The sequence below is a fragment of the Corvus hawaiiensis genome, chromosome 1 (genome assembly GCF_020740725.1).
Source record: "Corvus hawaiiensis isolate bCorHaw1 chromosome 1, bCorHaw1.pri.cur, whole genome shotgun sequence".
NCBI classification, from domain to species: Eukaryota; Metazoa; Chordata; class Aves; order Passeriformes; family Corvidae; genus Corvus; species Corvus hawaiiensis.
Genome location: NC_063213.1, coordinates 89944693 through 89965261, shown reverse-complemented (window position 1 = coordinate 89965261; position 20569 = coordinate 89944693). Strand labels below are relative to the sequence as shown.

The window sequence follows — 20569 nt, the reverse complement described above, 5'->3', positions numbered from 1 at the left end:
TTGTGATTTGAAATAATTTCTCCTTTGCAGAGTTAGCTCATTTACGCCTGTGTAACTGATTTACAAACACCTTTATTCTGTTAAAAAATTATTTACATGCTTGACTGTATCTTTGCTATCCATACTCCTCATGTGTAAGAAGCCTGACAATTAATGCTCAGCTGAATTCCACATGTTTGCAGAAGCAAGCCCACAGATAGCTGTTAATTTCCCTTGGTACTCTTATAAGCCATTATGTTACTGCTATTTTATTTGCAAAATAAACACTGTACATTTACTTAATTATATTTGATGTCATAATTCCAGGTTTTTCTTTGGCCTACAGGGACTCAGGGCCCTCAGGGTAGCTTTCCTTATTATTAAACAACAGTTGCGTAGCTGTAGTTTGTAAATTATGATTGGAGACATGCATAACAAACCAATGCACAGCAGTTCCTGTAATAAAGTGAAAAACACACCTTTACAGTGAAAAATATGATTTTCCAAAGGGAAAGCATGAAGTGCAGTTCAAAACTCATATGTTTATCTGCTATTTTGTCCTCTCCGAATGAATGAATAATGTCTGCATTCTAAAAAGGAAAATAATGAGAAACAGCATTCACAATGAAGTGGGACAGAGATTGTTGCTGCTTTTGATATATTTTTAATTTCAGCTGATGTTTGAAACTACTTTAAAGGCAGAAGTGACTTCCAGCAGGGTCTGGTCACACCAGTGACTATCCTCATGGACCAAGCCCTCTCGGCAGATGGATGTGTTGGTCTCTCTCCTCTTTGTCTTCATGCACTTTTCAAAAAACCTCCAAGGGTCATCCTTTATCCACAGCCTTCCTCTCAACACAGGGCCTTGTAGCTGCCTGAAACAAACAGCTGTCCCCATGGTTTTTTAATATATGATTTCCTTTTGATCCCATCTTGTGTGATTGTTTGTCTTTGGCAGCAACTGTGTAAGTGAGAATTTGGAATTCTAAAATATTTAAAGCACAAGTTCTTTAGACAAAGTTCCTGCACAACAAAATTTGCTCCTGCACTTCATATTGCATATCTTAAAATGTAGTGCTGGCTGAAGGAAGGAATAATAATAATTCTGGTGACAGAATTGGAAGATATATTGTATGCAACCAGCTCTGTATTTGCTCAACAGATTTAATTACATGGTAAAATTAATTTATCAAGTTTTCATATTTATGCTTTGACTATTCATCATCAGGTTTCTGTATGCATTTTTGGAGGGGTCTTTTTTGGGTCTGGTCCAAGCACTGCTGAACTGCTCTGATTTGTTGGATATGTCACTGTAGTTGCAATGCTTTGCTGCTTTTTTTTTTCTTTTGCATTTTTATGCTCTGAAAGTAACATCTTTTTCTTTATCTTTTTTAAAGATAAAGACATTCCCTGCTGATACATCTAATCCTTTTTTCGATCCCTTTACAACAGTACCACAGTTTTCTGTAAGTAGAACGTGCAACTAAAAACTGTGTTTTAACACAATTCCAACTGATTTTTTAAATGTCAGAAATCTATGCACTAAGCAGTCCTCAAAAAAAAAAAAAAAGGATAAATTCCAAGTAGAAATTAGAGTACAAAGCAGTTAAATATTTCCATTATACAAAATGTTGCCTGCATTCAGACATTGCTGCTTACTAGACAGAGGACTAAGAGTTAAAGGTCAAGGCTCACCACTGATGAAGTCGGTCCCAAAATGTTGTTCAGTGTAGGACTGCAGAGGACACTTGTGAAGCTCCGTAACATCTTTACAGGGAGCAGTAAGGGAATGGGAAGACTTAGTCCTCTGTCTAGCAATTGCATGGCCTCCTGCCTGAAACCACCTGCTGTGCCATCACAAAGAGGGCCCTGATTTTCATTGAATTTACATCTGAATTTTAAAGAATTATAGTTAGTGGGTGAGTGACTACAATGGTATCCTTGTATAAACTCTCATGTTTACCTAAGAGCTTGAATCCAATATTGAACTACATTCTTGTTAAATTTTCACAGAAGATGTGACTTAGGGATTTTGGTGAGGCAAACTACATAAAAACAGAAAACTGACAATTTAAAAAGTAAGTACAATCGAAATCTTGCTTTAGTGGTAGAGGCATTATGTAATAAGTATGACAAAAAAAGTATGACAAATTTAACTACTCTTTAGGAAACACTCTGCTTATAAACCCCATATAAAATGACTTACAATTTTTAAGTTACATTTGCAAAATGAAGCATTTCAGACTTTGACTTTAAATTTTACTGGTTGCAGCAATCTATATCTGGCATACAATCCAAGATAAGTAACTTAATTCACTGTTGGGTCATGTGGAGGTTCTGTCTGTATTTAATGATTTAAAGAAAGAGGCTTTTCTTTCACAATAAACCTGATCATGGGCTTTTATGTAAATGTGTTTTTTCTCCAAATAGGTATTTTAAAACCAGAGTTAGCATCCCCAAGCTGTGTAAGTGCCACAGTTGAGCTCTAATTAAAGGCATTTGAAAGTACACAGGAATGCCATAGCAATGTTTCATTATGTCAGCCAAGTCCAGACAGCACAGTTGTGATAAAAGCTAACCCACAGTTACACTGCTTGTGTCTTTCACAGTACTCCTTTATCTAAACAAAAAGATGTGCCCCCAAAATAGCTTTCCCACTAATTAGTATTGATAGTCAGACATTATTTTTCTGTCTCTGACAGGATGAAAGCAAAATTTAGGAGGGGTGTATAACATATATTTTCATAATTGGGGGGTCAGAATTCTGGAATACAAAGAGAAGGTATACTGATATACTTAACCACAGAAATTTCCATATTGCAGAATATGGCTATTTCATGGCAAATTCAAATGTTGAATTTTTGTTATGTTCTGTCAGGAGAAAATAAGCAAAGCAAAATTCAAACTAATCTTTCTGAAATCCTATCTTCTCCCCATAGATTTCCATTTCCCTGGGCAGGGTGGAGGGCAAAATCCAGATCACAAATATTTAAAATACCATTGCAATAAAAACCTAACGATGTATGATCCATCACATGATCCCGTACATTCCTTTTAGTGAGTTATGTACAAATATCTGTGGCAAACAAGCAGCTGCCAATGGGACTGCATAGAGATGGGAAAACTATCAGGAGAGTTAGGTGGGATTTGGGGATTTGGTCCTGTGTTTCATGGCCCTCTGTCCCAGCCCAAAGGGAGGTGTCTTTCCACAGAAGCATTTCAGGTCATCCTGATGAGATCTAACTCTGAATCGTCTCCAGTCACACACAGACCCAGATGGTAATGTTTGTTAATTGATTTCTTTTTTTTTGTTTTCTTGTTTCTTTTCCTTACTTCCCCTTCCCCCTCCTTTTTTTTTTTTTTTTTTTTTTTGTGGAAGAAAACATTGAAATGTTATTAAGCAGGAATATGGAGAGTGATATTTAGAAGGCTTTACCTTTCATGTACAGCTTCAAATTTGGTGGTGTATACGCAGTTGTGTTGATCAGATGAAAAATTAGGTGATGTGGTTACCTGGAATGTTTAAATATAAGCTTCAAGCCAGGAACCCTCTGAATTTCATAGAAAAATGGCAGGCATGATGGCCATATTCTCAGGCAGGCATAAGTCATATAGATTTAAATTAATGACATTTTATCTGTTTAGACCAGTTAAATATTTGGCTTAAGTGTACCATGCAATCAGACATATAAATAAAAAAATTGTTTGGATATCTCCTGTAAAATAATCATCCAGAGCAAACACACAATGGGACTCCAGGCAATTCTTCAGCAAGTGTAGTTTGTCATCACTGCTGATTTCACTGAGGCTGGGAGAATTTACATTAGCTGCAGAGTGATGTCTTCTTCTCATGCCATACAGTAAGATCGGGCAGTCCTCAGAGCACAGGGGTCCTGTATGAGGAACACCAGATTTCACACCCCTGCAGTTTGTAAGGTTGAGTTTTAAAAGTTGAATGACAGAGAATTTTGAACAGGTTCTATTAGCCATTATTTACACACAGGAGAGTTTCTTTAGTTGATTTTACATTTTTCCATTTTACTAATTTTGTGGAATCAATGGAATTCCTTTTGCTTAAGAGGTTATTTTGGATCATAACAGATGTGTTTAGACATGTTAAAAAGTGACAATAAGCAAGCAAGCCTAACAGAGGCAGTCTTTCCTGGGGTCAAATATTTTTCCCACTGTTTAAACTATGTTTTTGAATCATTTGCAGAGGTTTGCAGAATTTGAGAAATAATTAAGACCAAAAAAATAAAGGTTGCTCTTCAAATAGCTGCTTCCTTATGATGGTGATTTTTCTTCCTCCCTGCCTTAGACTCTGAACCAGGTCCAGAAGAAAAAGTCATCAAGGAAGAAATGGAGCTGATACTAGCAGGAGAATGTTCTAATGATCCTGACACACTGACAACTGCAGTTGCTCTGTGTTCTTCCCAGGTCAGGGTCAGACATGCTCCACAGGCACTAGCTGCTGTGGTTTGGCATGACAAATAGCCCATGCCAAAAAACAAGACAGGGCTGTTTGATTTTTAGGGATCCTCCCCCTCTGGTTGTAAGGGTAGCCCAGTCTTTGCTATAATGCTGTGCTAATATGCCTCACATGAAAGACAGGAGATGGTTGCTTGATCTTTGTCTTAAATCTGCACTTCCAATATTGCTTTAACATTGCCTGTCACTGGATACTGCAAAAATATTTCTCTTGAGGCATGTTCCAGTTAGCAAATGTGGGAAAGGGGCGGAGATTTCAAAACCTGGACTCCTAAAAGCCCAGACCCCCAGCTGTTAACAAAACCCAGAGTAGTTAGAGGACCTACCAGCAAAGTGTATAAGATTCCTGAAGAATATTCCAGAAATCTCATGTTGTCAACATTCTGCATCACTTTTAGGGAAAATGCAATAATGATAAGTGTCATTCTCCAAACTGATTATGTTTTTTACCTGAATGCTGCCAGTCCCATATGTGCCGTGTCATTTCATCCAGCGCATGTTGCAATCAGGCTGATCCCCCAGGCATCAAAAGAGGTGGCTGTCCAGCATCTGCAGAGGTTGCACTGAGAGGTTATAGCCACAGCCTCCCGTTTGTTCTCATTCTCAGTTTCTGTTACCGAGTGCTTGGCAATGAATTGGATAGTGAAGGATGGCAAGACCAGCAGCAGCTAATTTACAATTTTTTCTTTCTTTTCTTTTCTTTTACATCCTTTTATTTTTTTGTAGGCAGAATTTGCAGACAGCAAATTACAGTGCTGTGGGGTGCAGTCATCTCCTAAGATTACGCTGGTGTCTCCCTCACCTGTCCTGAGGTCTCTGGCAGAGACTATTCCGACTCCAACAGTCCAGACAGTATATACGTCGCATAAGCCCATTTCGCTGGCAGACAGGTACTGTGCAGTTCTTCCACAGAAATACTGTGATGCTCTCTGCATTAAAGGAGTCAGCTTGATTTCCCTTTTTCTGTCATAATTACCATAAAATGTAATTTTCTCTTATACCAAAACATTATTGCTTGACTACTTCAGAATAGGTGAGTTATGTAAAGAAATACCTGTAACTCATACTCTCATGCTCTGAGATTTAAAAAAAGCCTACCTTAATTAACTACTGTAGCCAGCAGTGTACCATTTCTGTGGCCAATGGCCTGGAGAGAAAGGGTTGTGCTGATTTTCCTCAGGCAAGTCATTTTGTCTGAACCACAAAGGTTTTGTTTTAATAATTGCTGTTACAATTTGTTTTTTGAAATTAGATGTCCATGGGGGAAAGCTGAGGTTGAGAAATGTCTGTTCTTCCAAATGAAAAACAGGCATTGGTTTTCTTCCTTGTACCTCTTTCTTTTTCTTTTTTTTCTTTTTTAGTAATGTGTTACAGTGGCCTTGTAATTTCTCAGAGAAACAACAAGCTATACCACCTTTCCACAGGCAGACTCTTTTCAGTTTTCTATTATTTCATCCTACTGGTTTTGCATGCAGGCTTCTTATTCTATAATTTAATCAAAGCTGAACTTCCCAAGCTGATAATTTACTGAATATAAATGTAGCAGTGGATATACTCTGTATTTCTGGAGCACAAATAGTCTTAGGCTTATGAAGAGAAAAATTATTTCTTTGACATCATAATAAATGAGTCTTTTTTACTTTTGGATTCATAGTCAATTCCCATTTTTGGTTGTTCATTATTTTTTGCAGATGTTGGTTAATTGCACCTGCACACTTGCTCAACATTGCTAACTCATCTAAAAATTTATCATTCCAGTAAAAATGTAATTCTGAAGCTGTAATGCTGAACTCAGCTTCTGTAGGATGTCTCAAGCACACGTGGGTGATTCTACCCCTGCTTCTCCACAAATGGGCTGCAAGGTTTCTGCAATGCAGTTTAAATCTCCAAACTCTGTTACAAGTGTGAGATACATAACTTTCAGAACAGCACGGTAAACAGTTTCAGAAATGGAATCACTTACCCGAGGCATTCCCAGGGTTACAAAGCCTCTGGGCTCTGGAGTGAATTGGTGAAAGTGAGAACTTCAGGCTCCAATTCCCACACCCTGATATGTGCAGGACTGCGGTAAATCCAGGATATCTATGTATCTATGTATATAGATATCCCTCAATATCAGACCACACCAAGGAGCAGAAGGCTGTAACAGTAGTCCTTCATGATGGCATTTGCTGTAGCTGCTCCATTTTTAGAGTCCTAGTCCAGCTTCCTTTGAAATCAGTAGCCTTTAATGGGGGTTAGATGAAATTATAAATTGTTTTGCCATGTGGATCTTTTTATATCCTTCTTCTTGCCTCTGTTTGCTCTTCAGAAATATCAAGTGATACTTGTTTTTGAATCAGCCATCAGTTATCAGCTTTTTCACTGAATTGAGTCTGACCTTTTTTTCCCCTCCTTTGGTATTTTGAAAATGTTAATTATTTTAAATTGAAATCTGAGACTTATTGTTGTTCCCATAATTGGCTGTTTGTGCATTAATTACACAGTGCTGAGACTCTGAGGCGTGAACTTGAGAGAGAGAAAATGATGAAAAGACTCTTGATGACAGAATTATGAAATTCGCACTTCCGTCAGATGGAGAATGGATTGGGGCCTTTCATGTGCCTTCTGTCTGTTTACATTCCTCTGCTTCTGTGTACTCAACATAATGCATTGGGAAAATGTGTGATATTCCTGGCTCGCCTGGATTCACCACAGTTGGTTAAAATCACGTCTCGGCTAGACTCTAACTTGAAGGAGTTCCTTTATTCATTTGCTGCTGGGAAATAAACCTTCAATCCTTTATCTCTCCTGAGATTTTATACTATTAACACAATTAATTTCTGGTTTGGTTTTGGTAAATCTAGGGCAAAGAGGATCAGCAAGGAGCATACTGATTTCTATTGGGAAACACTGTTCTGTACATATGTTAATAAGTGCACAGAAATTAATGTTATGCAGAATATTTTGATAGTAACATAGAAAATATGTCATTTTGTACAACTGAAAATTGCAATGAGCTACTGCTATTTGTTAAAGAACCATTTTTAAAGCAGAAGAATGATTATTACATCCTAACCCCAGGACTGTTAGTCTCCACAGAATAAACGGCTGTCTTATTAAATTCCTAACCTTAACCTTCACTCAGAGATATAAATAGCTGCAAGGGGGAGAGACACCCCACCCTACAGATATACGCACCCAGTACTCCCTAGAGTTTGTCACCTTGACCTAAACCTTCAACTAAATCTTACCGTATTTCCATTAATGGATAAAAAAAATGCGTTGTTTAAAGTAATTTCCTACTGACTTTCTAGCTTGATACTGACTTTTTTAAAGTAAGTGTGGAGTTTTACCTCCTCCAGTTTGCCTAGGCTTTAAGGCTAGCCCACACTCGGACATCTTCTGCCCCAGCACTGAAGGTTGTAGAGCCTCAGCGGTGTGGACATAGCTCACAGAGGGAGAATTTTTTTCCTTCATGGATAAATAAACCACCTTCCTGACTGACATGAATTGACTGGTCACTTTAAAGAACAAGAACAGTGATAGTTTATGGCATAGCTGTGCCTATACCCATATTTTTAACTCTACTAATCAGCACATGTGTCCCGGCAAACCTGCGGAGGGTGCACCTGGCTATACATCCTGGTCACCTCCAACACCCAAGCAGCCTCTACATCCAGTGGAGCTCTCTCAGGCATGAGGTGGGGTGGGTGGTCCAGCACTAGCAGAGCTGCAGCCACAGGGAGGGAATTACACAGGTAATGCTACCAACTATTTCCTAGGGAAAAAAAAGTCTCTGTTTCCCCTTGTTCAGTAGTGCAGGGTCATCTAGAAAACTAACAACATCTGACTGTCAGCTACAAGGTACTCTTTCAACAGGAAAGCTTTTGTGCATTTTGTATGGCTGAAGATGTATATTTTTCTGTTACTCTGTACACTATGTTCTCTTATTTGTATTAAGATAAAAAATTGCCCTCCATTTGGCACTGATTACGATGGCTTTATCTCAGCTTAAGCAGTTTGTTTGTGTGGAGGCTGGGAAGTGATTGCTGTGAGACTGGGTTTCCTTCAGAGTTAGCTTCTGCTGTTTTTCTGAAATGAGAGTTCTGGAGAGCTTCGTAAGACTGTGGATTGCAATGTGAAGGTATAAAATGGCTTGTCTATCTTATACTTGCTGGGACAAGAAATTAGCATTAAGCTTCCCATTTAAATCCACCAAACCCAAAACTTTCTGGTTGCCATAAATTGGGTCAAAACACACAGCACAAATGTTATGTAGAAAATCACATTACAAAATTTAACCAAAGTGGCTCAACATGAGCAGTGGGCACAAGGAGCCACAAAAACTCACCTGGACTGTAGATTCAAAAGCATTCCGGTGACTTTTCTGGGTAATCAGATATGACTTGTATGCTGTCCACCCTCTAGTTGCAGAGCCAGGACATTTCCATTCCTTATGTTTTAATGCCCCACTCCATCAATATAAAAAATTGGTTAGGAACATTAAATCCCTGTGAGGAAATCAGAAAGGAGGGGAAAATGCACAGACACTAAATAATGCAATATCCTGTTACTCTTTTCTCACCCCTTCCCAGAAGGTATCGGTGAGGGAGAGGCAGCAGCACATTTTGCCTGTGTCCAAGTGAGAGTGAGCCTTCTGAACAACGAATAAATGAAAATTGTAACTAGAAATGCTGGTTTGGGAGAGCAAAACAAAGTAAGATTGAGAATGGCACAGTGCTGACTCTAGCTGAATCTGGTTTTCTGCCTGTTAGGTAACCCCCAATTGTGTTTGAACTGGCAACAGTTTCACAAAGTCATTGTCAAGGAAAAGAAGGGAAAAAAAACAAACAGAAAAAAATCTGAACACATCCTTCGGTCATACTAATTGCCATGGAGTGAACTTTAGGAACCCCACAATATGCCTTCAGGTTTGGGGGCAAAACAGATCCAGTTACCCACATTAAGTCAGTCTGGTCACATAAGCAAAAAGGCTTTAGCAAAATGGAATGCCTGAGTCTGACCAGCTCATCAGATGTTCTGGCCCATAAACAGTCTATTAGTTTATTATTTTATGTGCATCATTATTGCTCCCACTGTATAAAATTTCTTCAGCTGAAATAGTCAGAACCGGAAAACAAGAAATGTGAACAAAGGTTACTTTATACAGCCAAGTCTTTATAGCTGAGGCATACTCTGGGATAGCTGAAGAAGGGCAGAGATTCCTCCTTCTTTGGTTCCCACCAGGAGAAGAGAGAAAGGCTCATGTGGCTGCTTAGTTTCTGTGGGATGTTTTCTACAGAACAACTCCAAGTACGTTGCCTTGTCTTGTTTTAGTGTCTTATCCACTGGCTGCCACTGTTTCCTATTCTGCAGTCTAATGGAGCTTTATTTAAACTGTTTTACTGATATCAAACTAAACTTTTAACTGTGGAATGTCATCACCTTGTTCTTTCTTACTATGAACCTTCTTCAGCCATGCTTCAGCATCTCAGTTTTCACATCCTCTGAAGAAACTGCCTCACCTCTGGTTGGGAATTACAGTGTTAGGACACCTGTTACCCAAAACTACTGTGAACAAGACAATGCCAACATGAACATATTGCAGAGAGGCAGATAGTCCAGATTTGCCCCTACAATTTAACTTTTCAGGTGTTAAAGGATACTCTGCCTGAAGGTATGTCTATATAATAGTGCAGACGTATCTGAGCTAGCTTTAATGAGCTTGCATATGTAGTTGCGGCAGCATGAAGCCCAGCACAAGCTATCATTATCATGTACATTGACATATGTAAAGATAATGCATTTGAACAGCATTCTGAAGCATGTTCTCCAGAACTGGTGACAGGAAGGGGTGGCTGAAAGGATTTTGTCTCTTCAGCTCTCCTGGGAAAGGGTTCATCTCATCTAACATGAAAATGCCCAGCTCTCACCTGATGAGAGATCAAAGGAACTGTCTTCCGGAGGTGCCTCTGACTTAAGTGTCTACCTTTATCCTGATTAAAGTTAAGTGAGATGAATCCTGCTTTCCGTCCCTCTGGTTGGGTCTACATTGCAAACCCTTGCTGACTCAGCTGCATCATCCAGGGTTCAGCTTCGAGGTACGACTTGTGATCGGCGTAGCTCTGCCAGAGAAAGCCTTGCACATTAGGTGTAAATAAACTAGCAGAAATATCCTTTTATCAGAACAGCTTTTATCCCTTGTGGGAGAGCAGAGAGCTGGGATAACAACTTACAGTGACATAAGCACAGAGGCTTTGCTACAGCTGTGCTCCATCTGGGAGTAGCTGGTTGAGAACACCTCCTGCTGTAGCCACACTGGCAGAGCCTACCAGGGGTGGCCGCGGCTTTTCGCAGTGCCCCGAGTGATGCTCTGAGCCCGTCAGCAGATCCCAGCTTTTCAGCGTGAAGTCTCTAAGCAGCGGAATGCAATGTTGTCATGTTTGGGTGATTCCAGCAAACTTTATTGGCCATTTAAATAGCTATGCAAGGAGTTAAATATTTTCTCATTTTGCAGTCTCTTTTGGAAGCCAACCAATTGTGCTTTGTTTTTGTGTGGCTCAGCTGTTTCCACTATTTTGTTTTAAAAGGAATAACCAGGTTTTCTTTTGAAATGTTGGTTGAGATTCCACACCTCTCTCAGATCCCACAGTGTGTGCAGACTTTTCATGTTTCATACACCCTGGAAGAGCAAAATTTGAAAATTAACTCCTCCAAAGTTTCAGTTCGTGGCTTCACTCTCTTGCAACAGGATTCCTATGTGCCCATTTGGAACAGAGCTGGCAATGCAGTGAAATGTTTCATTGGAGGCAGCATCATGTTTTGTTTGAACTGTTTACAAATAGCCTTTGGTTTTGGTTTTTTTTTCTGAATACATTTCTGGTTCATTTGCTGCAAAAACCCAACTTGTAATTATGCAATGGAATATTTTTTCTTTCTTTTTCTTTTTCTTTTTTTTTTAATGTCCTGATGTTCAAGGAGTTTGCAATAAATATACTGAGACTGATCTGTAATTGCATGTAAGATTAGCCTCACAACTGTGTTTTGTAAAGTTAAGTGCCGTAAAAGAAGCTGTAGATGATGTGGAGAAGGAGGGAAGACAGAGAGTAAGTGGAGGAGAAGGCTTCTTTGGCAGCTGCAGCATTGAGTGGTGGGCAGCAGCTTTAAAGCAAGACTGCTCCCATTTTGTTTCATCTGAGTAGCAGCGTGTATCATCAGACAGTGTATGATGGCATTTTGTTGAAAACACGCCTAAAGAGAAACTTTTACGGCTCAGCTGTTTACCTGTTCCTGTATTCATGCCTGCAATAAAAGAAATGAAAAATAAATCACAGAGTCTGAGCAATTTGTAGTCAAACCAGTCATTTAGGAGGCAAGGGGCAACATGCCAATTGAAGGTAACATTTGCTTGCTAGTAAAGTGGATCCACCATCATAAAAAAAATTGCAATGCAAAGAAAAAATGGAGAGATAATTTCTTCATAAATCCCAGAGGGTTTCCTCCACCTTAAAGTTACAGTTCAGTTTTGTGGGGCGCCAATCATTTGTGGGGTCATTAGGTGGGGCACACTTTGCTGAATATCAGAGCCAGAAAAACACTGGCAGGATCAAGGTAGACAAACAGAAAACTTGGCAGGTTTTTGTGCTTTCATCTAGGGCTCAAAAGGCAGCAAAAAAACATTACTAGAGTGGAAGGGGGGAGGAATGTTCCACATAGGGCTGAGAGACACGAAGTTCTTAAACTGCTCCATCGAGGAAAATTTAAAAACATACCCACCAAAAAACCCAAAACAAACAAAGCCTGATCACTGCAATTTTTTTCAAACACAAAACATTTCACAAAAATTTCAATTTTTGCCCTTGATTTTGCCTTTCTTTCAATGTCTAAAGGAAAAGTTGCTTCAGAATGAAACATTTCCCTTTCCTTCAAAGATGTCTAAATCAGGACGTTTTGACATTAACTTTCCAGTGCACTTAGGAAATTAAATCCCAGCAATGTTCACCCCATTTTATGAGGTTGCCAAAACTCTGTATTCAGAAGGAATCTGATCCCAACCCAATTTCTCCATCTGGATCATCTTCTATTTTTAATCTCCGTGTGGGGAAATCAGAGGAGCAACAGATCAGTGTTCTTCCAACAGTACTCAATTTATACCAAGAAAATTGATTATCCAGACAGCAAACCTAGTTAATTAATTCTGCTTAATACAGGTCTTTGCTAAAGAACAGTGTTCTGAGGTGCAGTGGAATGAGAAGCTGTGCACTAAAAGGTCAGCAAATACTCTTGTGGAATTCAGCTGCAATGGAGAAGCGTGGGGACTTCAGAGATGTAAATCTGAACAATCTTTTGTTCATTATCAGATGACTGATCTATGACACTGAGTGTGAAGTTGTTCCAGAAGCCATTCTGGACAGAAGTCATTGAGAGCAATTCTGTATCTCTGGAGACATGCTTTCTCCAGCAGAAAACAGACTTATCATGCAGGCACTGTTAAGTTGGGGCAGGGGGACAATAAGGCAATGGTTTCAGCCTGGCTGTGGTGCACAAATCTTGTGGCAGTAAGGGGGTAGGAAGGCACCCACTAGGGTGCAGATGCAGGTGAGTGTAGGAGACCCCAAGCTTCATGAAAGGTGACAGCCATGCCTTTGCCAAGCAGAGTGAAGCCTTTGGGGCTCGCCAGCACTGGGATCCCCATGCCCAAGTGCAACTTGAACTGAAGGGCAGCCCTGCAGCAAACAGAGAGTCAGGTCTGGTTGTGACCAGATGTACACGAGGGTATGCCAGGGAATGAGGAAAATAAAAGATCAACTATTGCCCTTTCCCAGCCACCCCAGGACAGGTTCATGGGAGCATCCAGTCTCTGGTGTCAGATGAGGAGGGCAGGCTTGCCCTTTTTGTGAGAAGCCAAAAATAGGATCTGTTTAGCTGTGACATCAGATGTGTTTGACAACCCTGACCATTACAACCACATCTTACGTGCTGCCAGTAGCACATATGGTCTGTGAGGTGTCTCCTCACCAGTCTTCAGGATCTATGATGGTCAGGAGAACAGGGGAAAACAGCAAAAAAGAGAGCAGCAAAAAACCCACAGTGTCACCTGCTGGACAGCCTGATGGCAAAGTACTGTCTAAAACACTATTTGCCTTTTTACTTTATTTTAAAATCACATATAGAAAATTGCCTCATTACATAAGCAATATGCAATTGATACTAATTATTTTTTAATGAGCATTTTGAGCATTACTACAGTGTGTGTGTGTGCTATGTAATGTCAGTGAGTGCTCAGCTCTGTCATCAGAGTAGCATAAAAGCCACATGGATTTTTACTGTTTCATGCAGTGATTATTCAGTTCTTCAAGCGGGGAGCAACTTAACTCTCCTGCATCATTCTCCCTCTGCTTTTGATTAGTAAGCTCTTTGGAAATCCAAAAAAACCACAGAGAAAATTCTTTTCTTTAAAGATATTTGGTCAGTGATGCTTGGCATCCCAGGGACTCAATGATGTGAAGAACTCAAATATCTTATTTTTTTAAATTATTTGCCTTGTTGCTCTCAAAACATAAAAAAAAAGTTGATTTCTGTGCTAATTGTCTCACGCTCTGCTCTGGCTGCTGGCCCACTTCCAGCAATGCCAGGCTTGGCAAGGGCACAAGGTGGCTTGGCATGAGATGACAAGGATTGGGTGGGGGGTTTTTTTGATGGAGGAGCGCTAATACCACCCAGCACTTCCGTCCTTCTTCAGGTACATTTTTTGCTGCAGCTGACTCAACCTCTTCATTCTCCAGTATGGGATGTGCACTGCCTTGTTGGGAGCTGAGATATTTGCAGCTCCATGGCCACCCAGAGAGGGTTTGGGGCTGTTGAGGCTGAGAGCTGTGGTGCTTGTGTATGTAAGAGGCACCCATAAGAGCTGAGGCTCTGGAGGTTTTGGAGGCTGCCCTGCATTCATGTTGTGAGGCCACGAGTAGATGCATGAGGCTGTGGGGAGAAAGGTGAACTGCCCTCTACCTGGCTGTGCAAAATTAGGAACTTACTGGTAGAGGCATCACTGTGAGACTGATCACTCCTCCCTCCTGCAAAGGCACTTCAAACTTGTGCCCTCCAAAGCTGACTAAACCCCACAGGACCAATCTTTGCTCAAGAAACAGAGCTGCAGCTGGTGCCTTTGGCAGTACGCGTGCTCGCTGCGAATGAGAACGGCAGTGCCCTTGTCACACGGGCTCACAGCTCCTTTGTGGCACCGCGGGGATGGCAGCCCCTGCGAAGCACCTCCACCAGGGCTGCCGGCCTATGAAGACGGGGAGGGGAAGTGCTGGAGCTGCCTTAGCTCTGTAGCTCAAGAGCACTCCCATTTTTCCACTTCCAGCTCAACATGCCAAGGCTCAGTGTGGGTTCCTGACAACTTGCCCTGGTTATTTGCAAGCCACCAGGAACAGAAGGTACATCCTCGAAGGACCTGCCTCTCAGCCGCTTAATACCTTTCCATGCCACCCTGCTAATCCTCCTCCCTCCTCTGCTAGTCACTCGCTCACAGACTGGTTCATGGGTGCCTGCTTCCTTTACCCTTGTGAGCACCCCTCCCACACAAGCACCTCTGGCTTCGTTGGCTTTGCAGTTGAAAAGCTTTTGCCTTTCTGAAGGCCCTTGCCAGCTCTTGCTTTCCCTGACCCTCAGTGGGTGCTCCCCCAGCCGCACTTTCCTACCCTTCCTCTGTCTCACTCATTTCTCCACCTCCCTTTCTGCTGTCCTGGGTCCAGTGTCTAACAGGCATTACAGCACAACAGGTTTTCCTGCCAACCAGGAAACCTCCATGAGATGGTCTCTTCCTTCTTTCCTTCCTTCCCTCCTTCCTTCCTTCCTTCCTTCCTTCCTTCCTTCCTTCCTTCCTTCCTTCCTTCCTTCCTTCCTTCCTTCCTTCCTTCCTTCCTTCCTTCCTTCCTTCCTTCCTTCCTTCCTTCCTTCCTTCCTTCCTTCCTTCCTTCCTTCCTTCCTTCCTCCCTCCCTCCCTCCCTCCCTCCCTCCCTTCCTCCCTCCCTCCCTCCGTCCCTTCCTCCCTTCCTCCCTTCTTCCCTTCCTTCCCTTCCCTCCTCTCCTTTCTTTCTTCTTGCTTCAGACAGGGTATTTTTTCAGCCTCCCTGTCCTCCCCATAATCCTACACGGTATCAATGACCACTCTTTTATCCCTTCCTACCACTGAGGTCTTTACCTATGCCGCTCCATATTGCAGTGCTAAACTTTGAAGCACTGGAAAGAAATGGGGGATGTGGTGGAAGAGGGAGATGTCTCCTCTCTTCACCCTTTTTCTCCCATTGTGGGATTTCTATCTCCCGTCCTTCCCCAGCAACACGATTTAGGTTCCCTCTCTGGAAAAATTGGATTAGTGCAGTGACTTGAACCCCTGCACTGCCAGTCCTGTGGCCCATCCTTGGTGCCTTGAAACATCTTCCTACACAAGTGGTCCCCTGCACTGCTGTGCCATGGCCTGCCCAGCCCAGCAGACCCAGACACTGATGCTGCACAGTACCCAGTAGATCCCATCACAGACTGTGGGAAGCTGAGCAGTGAGTTCAGCAGAGAAGAACTTGCCATGGTGGGTCTCAGCAGCCTCCTGCTCAGAGGTGACACATCTCCCAGCTGCGTGCATTACCTACACATTCAATGGCAAAAGCTCCAGGCTCTGCTTTCTAGGGACACCCTTCTCCTGAACGAAATCTTTGTGCAGCACTGAGGTGGCTCAGTTGATCTCCAAGGGCCACCTCTGCCAATCCCAAACCCCTGTCCCACCAGCCTGTTCACCACTGCTTGCACAGCCCTGGCTGTCTCTGCTTGAACAAAGCTCCTGCAGGACAGCTTTGCTTGCTTGAAAACTCTTCCAAGAACACTATATCCAAGCCTCAGAGAGGAGCTTTAGGACATGCAGGACTTGTTCCCTGCAGCTGTGGGTCAGCTCAGGGCAGCTTCTATCTCCCTCAGTGGCCCTTGGGCATCCCTGTTCTGGCACTGCCCTCTGCAATGGGGAGAGCCTCGAACAGTTCCAGGTCTCCTTTGTCACATCTAGTCCTAAAGTCCAATTAGTGTTGTTTATGCTCATATTGTAACTGAAAGAAAAAAGTGATGCTTCAGTAGGTCAAAGGGTGTGAAGAGATAAATGTAATTACGATAAATGTAATTGCAATAAATTCAATATAGTGAAAGATGTTACCATTTAATTAAAAGTATATGCATTATGCATGTATCTCTTCCACAGCCTCACTGTGTGGGCTTGAGCAGTAACTGAGTACATTCAGCTCTAGCTGCCACATGAAACCCACGGCTGCTTAATTTCTCCCTCGCACACCTAACACTGCCGGCTGAACTTTAGCTAGGAGTAAACAATGACATACATGGGAGTTATTTGGAGTCACCTTTACCTTTCTGTACTCTTGGGCACCTGACAAGGGACATGCATCTTATCCCACCTGTTTCGCCCCAGGAGGAGGGACACTGCCTTTTGGGCAAATTTTACAATATCAGGCTTTAAAATCACATTATTTAGGGACACAGAATTGCCGTGAAGGAAAGCAATGGATTGGACTACCCCTACCTGTCTGCCATGGGGTACGCAGGCAATAGCATCCTGCAGTCTTGAGGCATAAAATGTGGGGGGCCCATGGGCTGGCTGAGAATGCCAGCAGCCTGGCAAGGATAGGACAGGAGAACAGGGCTTGGTGGTGGAAAAATCCCAGCACCTGGAGCTCCCCAGAGCATCCCATGGTGGGCACTGCCACCCCCACCCTCAGGTGCTTGATGTCACCATCAGCTGGTGCTCAGATCAGCTACACACCCACTCAGTGCAAGCCATCTCATTAATATGGAAGAGTGACTTTTCATAAATGCTGTGCTGTCTTTCTGGGTACAGAAATTCTTCCCCATCGGGGCAGACTTGCCCTTCGCAGCACTGCCGAGTCCATCCTGGCAGACTGTGCCCAGGGCTGTGCCAACAATCTTCTGTTAAAGGCTGCTACCTTGTCATATCTTCAATTGTCAAAGGAGGTGGAGAGAACTCTCATGAGGGAAAACAGATCCCATTTGTGTTTGTGGAAATTTCAAACTGGCCATTATGAAATTAAACAAGGAAAAAAAGTGATTGGGCAAGGAGGGAGACTCCTCTCCCTAATCACTTAATAGAGGCCCATACCTCTCCTTGGAGCTTGCAATAAATCATACTTCATTTTAACCAGATGCTCAAGCTAATGAAATCTGAATCCAAATGTTCATCTCTGGCTAATTTACTGTAGATTTGCTCCTCATTTCCATGCCTTATGGAAATGAGAGTAAAGTTTTTTTGTTGTTGTTGATTTTTCAGGCTTATACAAGCTCTGCCTTTTTTCTTTTAGGGAAATTTTGGCCTTGGTCCAGCAAGACACTCACACATGCCCGTTTCAGGGTGAGACTGGTCCTCCTGGCCTCCCTCCAAAATAGCCAGGAAAATTCAAACAGTTGCAGAGGAAGCACTTGCCTGTACTGTGTGCTGTGCCAAGGCTTTAAGTCATAAGATATTCTTACCAGGCACATTTGATAAGCTAGGCTTGGCTGTTTTCCTGCATGCTTTTTTGGCTGATGACAAGAGTAATACATAATGAAAGCATGAAGCTGCAGCCTGCTCCAAAAAAGATAGCAGAGTTATTTTCTTCTCTGTGCCTGGCATGGTCAGGGTTGGACAGATCCTCAGGGCTGAGCTTTGCCCGTTCGGCTTGCAGTGATTCAGGAAGTGCACAGACCTCATCCACTGTGCCAGGGTGGAGACACGATGTGGGGCAGAAGTCCTAGGGAAGAGGTTTGTCAAGCACCATGGGGAAGGACAGCTCAGCTGGAAGACAAAAGAGGAGTCCAGTGCCGTGGACATGCCTAGGGATGGAGGGACTGCTGGGGGAGTTAGCTGTCTCCAGGGACCAGCCTCCAGGAGAAGGAGGAGCCAAGAGCAGATAAAGCCCAAAAGAGATTGTTTTCACTTTGACCTCCTGGTAGGGTGTGCTATGGGGTGTGTGCCCTGTTCTCTGCATTCTGAAAGTAGACAAAGCTGCAGAAAGGCAGAGAAGAACTGGAAGCTGTGATGGAGCTGCTGTTTTTATTTGGTGGTATTCCTCTTCTGGTTATGTCTGTGTCTCATGTGCCAGTACCAGCCTGGGTCCACTGTGAGTTCTGGCTCCCTTCCAAGCTAGAGGCTGCCCACAGGTTGCATCTGGACCTGGATACATGACAAGAGCCTTTAAGGATAGTCTGGGATACCTTTTTTGAGCATTTAATAGATAATCAAGATCAAGGTTTGAGTTTGAACCTTGGGTGAGGAAGAGGAGACATGGAGAGAAGTCTGAGTATGGGATGTAATTCACAAACTGAATCTGCGGGATCTTCCCATGCAAATGTGAGCCAAGTGAAAATGTATCTGTGACTCCCGGCTTGCAGAGACCAGAGTGGTCTGGATGTTTTCATTCCCTTTCCTCCTCGGAACAGGAGCTATAGCATAGCAGCTATGTCTGCTTTCCTGCAAGGGAAAAGTGGGGAATGGTTGAATGGGGAGTGGTTGAGAGCTGTCTTGAAATGTCTCAAGGAGACTTGAGCCACTAAAATTGAGCATTTCTGAGCGGCAATAAGAGAGCCAAATGAAACCCTCAGCAACGGCTGAGCAAAAGCCCACAGTCAGGGCAGGCCTCCTGAATGGGCTTTCCTTGCCTTTGGGCTCTTGAGAGGCAGGGAGAGGGCTCACCACTGAAAACACTCCAAAATAAACAGAACTGTTGGTAGCATGGGTAACTGCATAGGAACCTGCCATCTCTGGGGTCTGAGCTTCCTCAGCCAAGAGGCTCCGGGGGCATGGAGACTGGTGTAAATCCCTCTCCTGTGGGCACAAGATACCTCAAGCTTCTTCAGGATCTCAGAAGGATAAAGCATTGCCTCTACTCTGAAGAAACCCCACTGCTCAAAACTGAAAGAGTTCTCACTTCTCCTTAGAAAAAAGACCTGAGGGTTGGCACATCTAGAATAATGAGGGAGACTCCACAACCTCTCTGGGAAACCTGTTCCAGTGCTCGGTCACCTGCACAGTGAAGAAGTTTTTCCTCACATCCAGGTAGAACTTCCTGTGCCTCAGTTTCTGCCCACTGCCTCTTGTCCCATTGCTCAGCACCACTGAGCAGAGCCTGGATCCACCCTCTTGGCACCCTCTGTTCAAATACTCACAGACATTGATGAGGTCCCCTGTGAGTTATCTTTTCTCTGGGCTAAACACCAAGACCAAGAACAGAGTTAGTGAGAAGGCAGTAAGGCCTTGCTGTAGGTTGAGCAGAGTTTCCTTACTCTATGAAGGCTGAAGCAATGATGGTGATAGGATTTTTGATCTTAAAATCCATTCTAATTCAAAAGTGGTGTTTGAGAAAATGTGTTTTTTAATGATACCAAGCCCTCTCTGCTTTAGCACTGGTTCATGTGCCAGCCAGGCCATAGGTTAGTGAAGAAAGAATGTCAGCTGATGCTCATTACTGCAGTGCTACAGCTCACTTCTTACCACCTTCTGTAACAAAGAAATGCAAAAAACTTAATCTGCTTTTTTCAAACTGTCAATAAAGCTATTCTTCCTGGGTTTTTTGGCTTTGTTTTTTTGCGAAAGCCCAGAAGTATTTATTGCCTCTAAAACATATACTCAGGGAAAGCGAAGCAATGTGCTAGTGGAATGGCTGTCCCACTGTGATCTGTGACAATTTCAGGCATCCTGCAGGAAGGGTGAAATAAGCTGAGGGCATCCTGCAGGCTGTCCTGCCCAGCAAAGAGAGAAACCGAGGCTGCTGATAGATGCTGGATGACAACTGCCTGCCTCTGCATGGTTTAACTCCAGCAAGCTCAGAAATATGGGCCATGGTAAGCTTAAAGGCACCAGCACAAGGCTGAAGGACAGAGCTACAGCTCGACAGTAGACAGCCCCAGGAGGTGAACAAGAAGAATGGGCACCTTGGACACACAGACAGGACAGGTCTTTTCACCAGGCAAGGATTTTTTCATCTTGTCTTCTCAATGCACTTGGAAAGGACTGTAATAAAATAGAAACGGGACCAGGAAAGATAGGTGGAAGGAAAGATATTAACTT

The 20569-nt window shown here is 42.8% G+C and overlaps 1 protein-coding gene and 1 long non-coding RNA gene across 5 annotated transcripts in view; one reads left to right on the top strand and one right to left on the bottom strand.

The window, feature by feature from the left end:
- The window catches only part of EPB41L4B (erythrocyte membrane protein band 4.1 like 4B), a 170019-nt gene extending 158242 nt beyond the window's left edge, over window positions 1–11777 (top strand). For 3 of the 4 annotated variants that reach the window (XM_048313122.1, XM_048313113.1, XM_048313107.1), the window contains exons 23-25: window positions 1377–1445; window positions 5194–5357; window positions 6954–11777. In XM_048313122.1, coding sequence (XP_048169079.1) covers window positions 1377–1445; window positions 5194–5357; window positions 6954–7023 — 303 coding nt within the window. In that variant the 3' untranslated portion in view covers window positions 7024–11777. The remainder of the gene's footprint in view (window positions 1–1376; window positions 1446–5193; window positions 5358–6953) is intronic. The other variant, XM_048313127.1, reaches the window with a different exon arrangement.
- LOC125330226 lies at window positions 57–5199 on the bottom strand. The gene is made up of 2 exons (XR_007205431.1): window positions 4918–5199; window positions 57–3872 (listed from the first exon to the last, which is right to left on the bottom strand). It is a non-coding gene; the product is annotated as an uncharacterized LOC125330226 (long non-coding RNA).
- Window positions 11778–20569: the final 8792 nt, after the last annotated feature.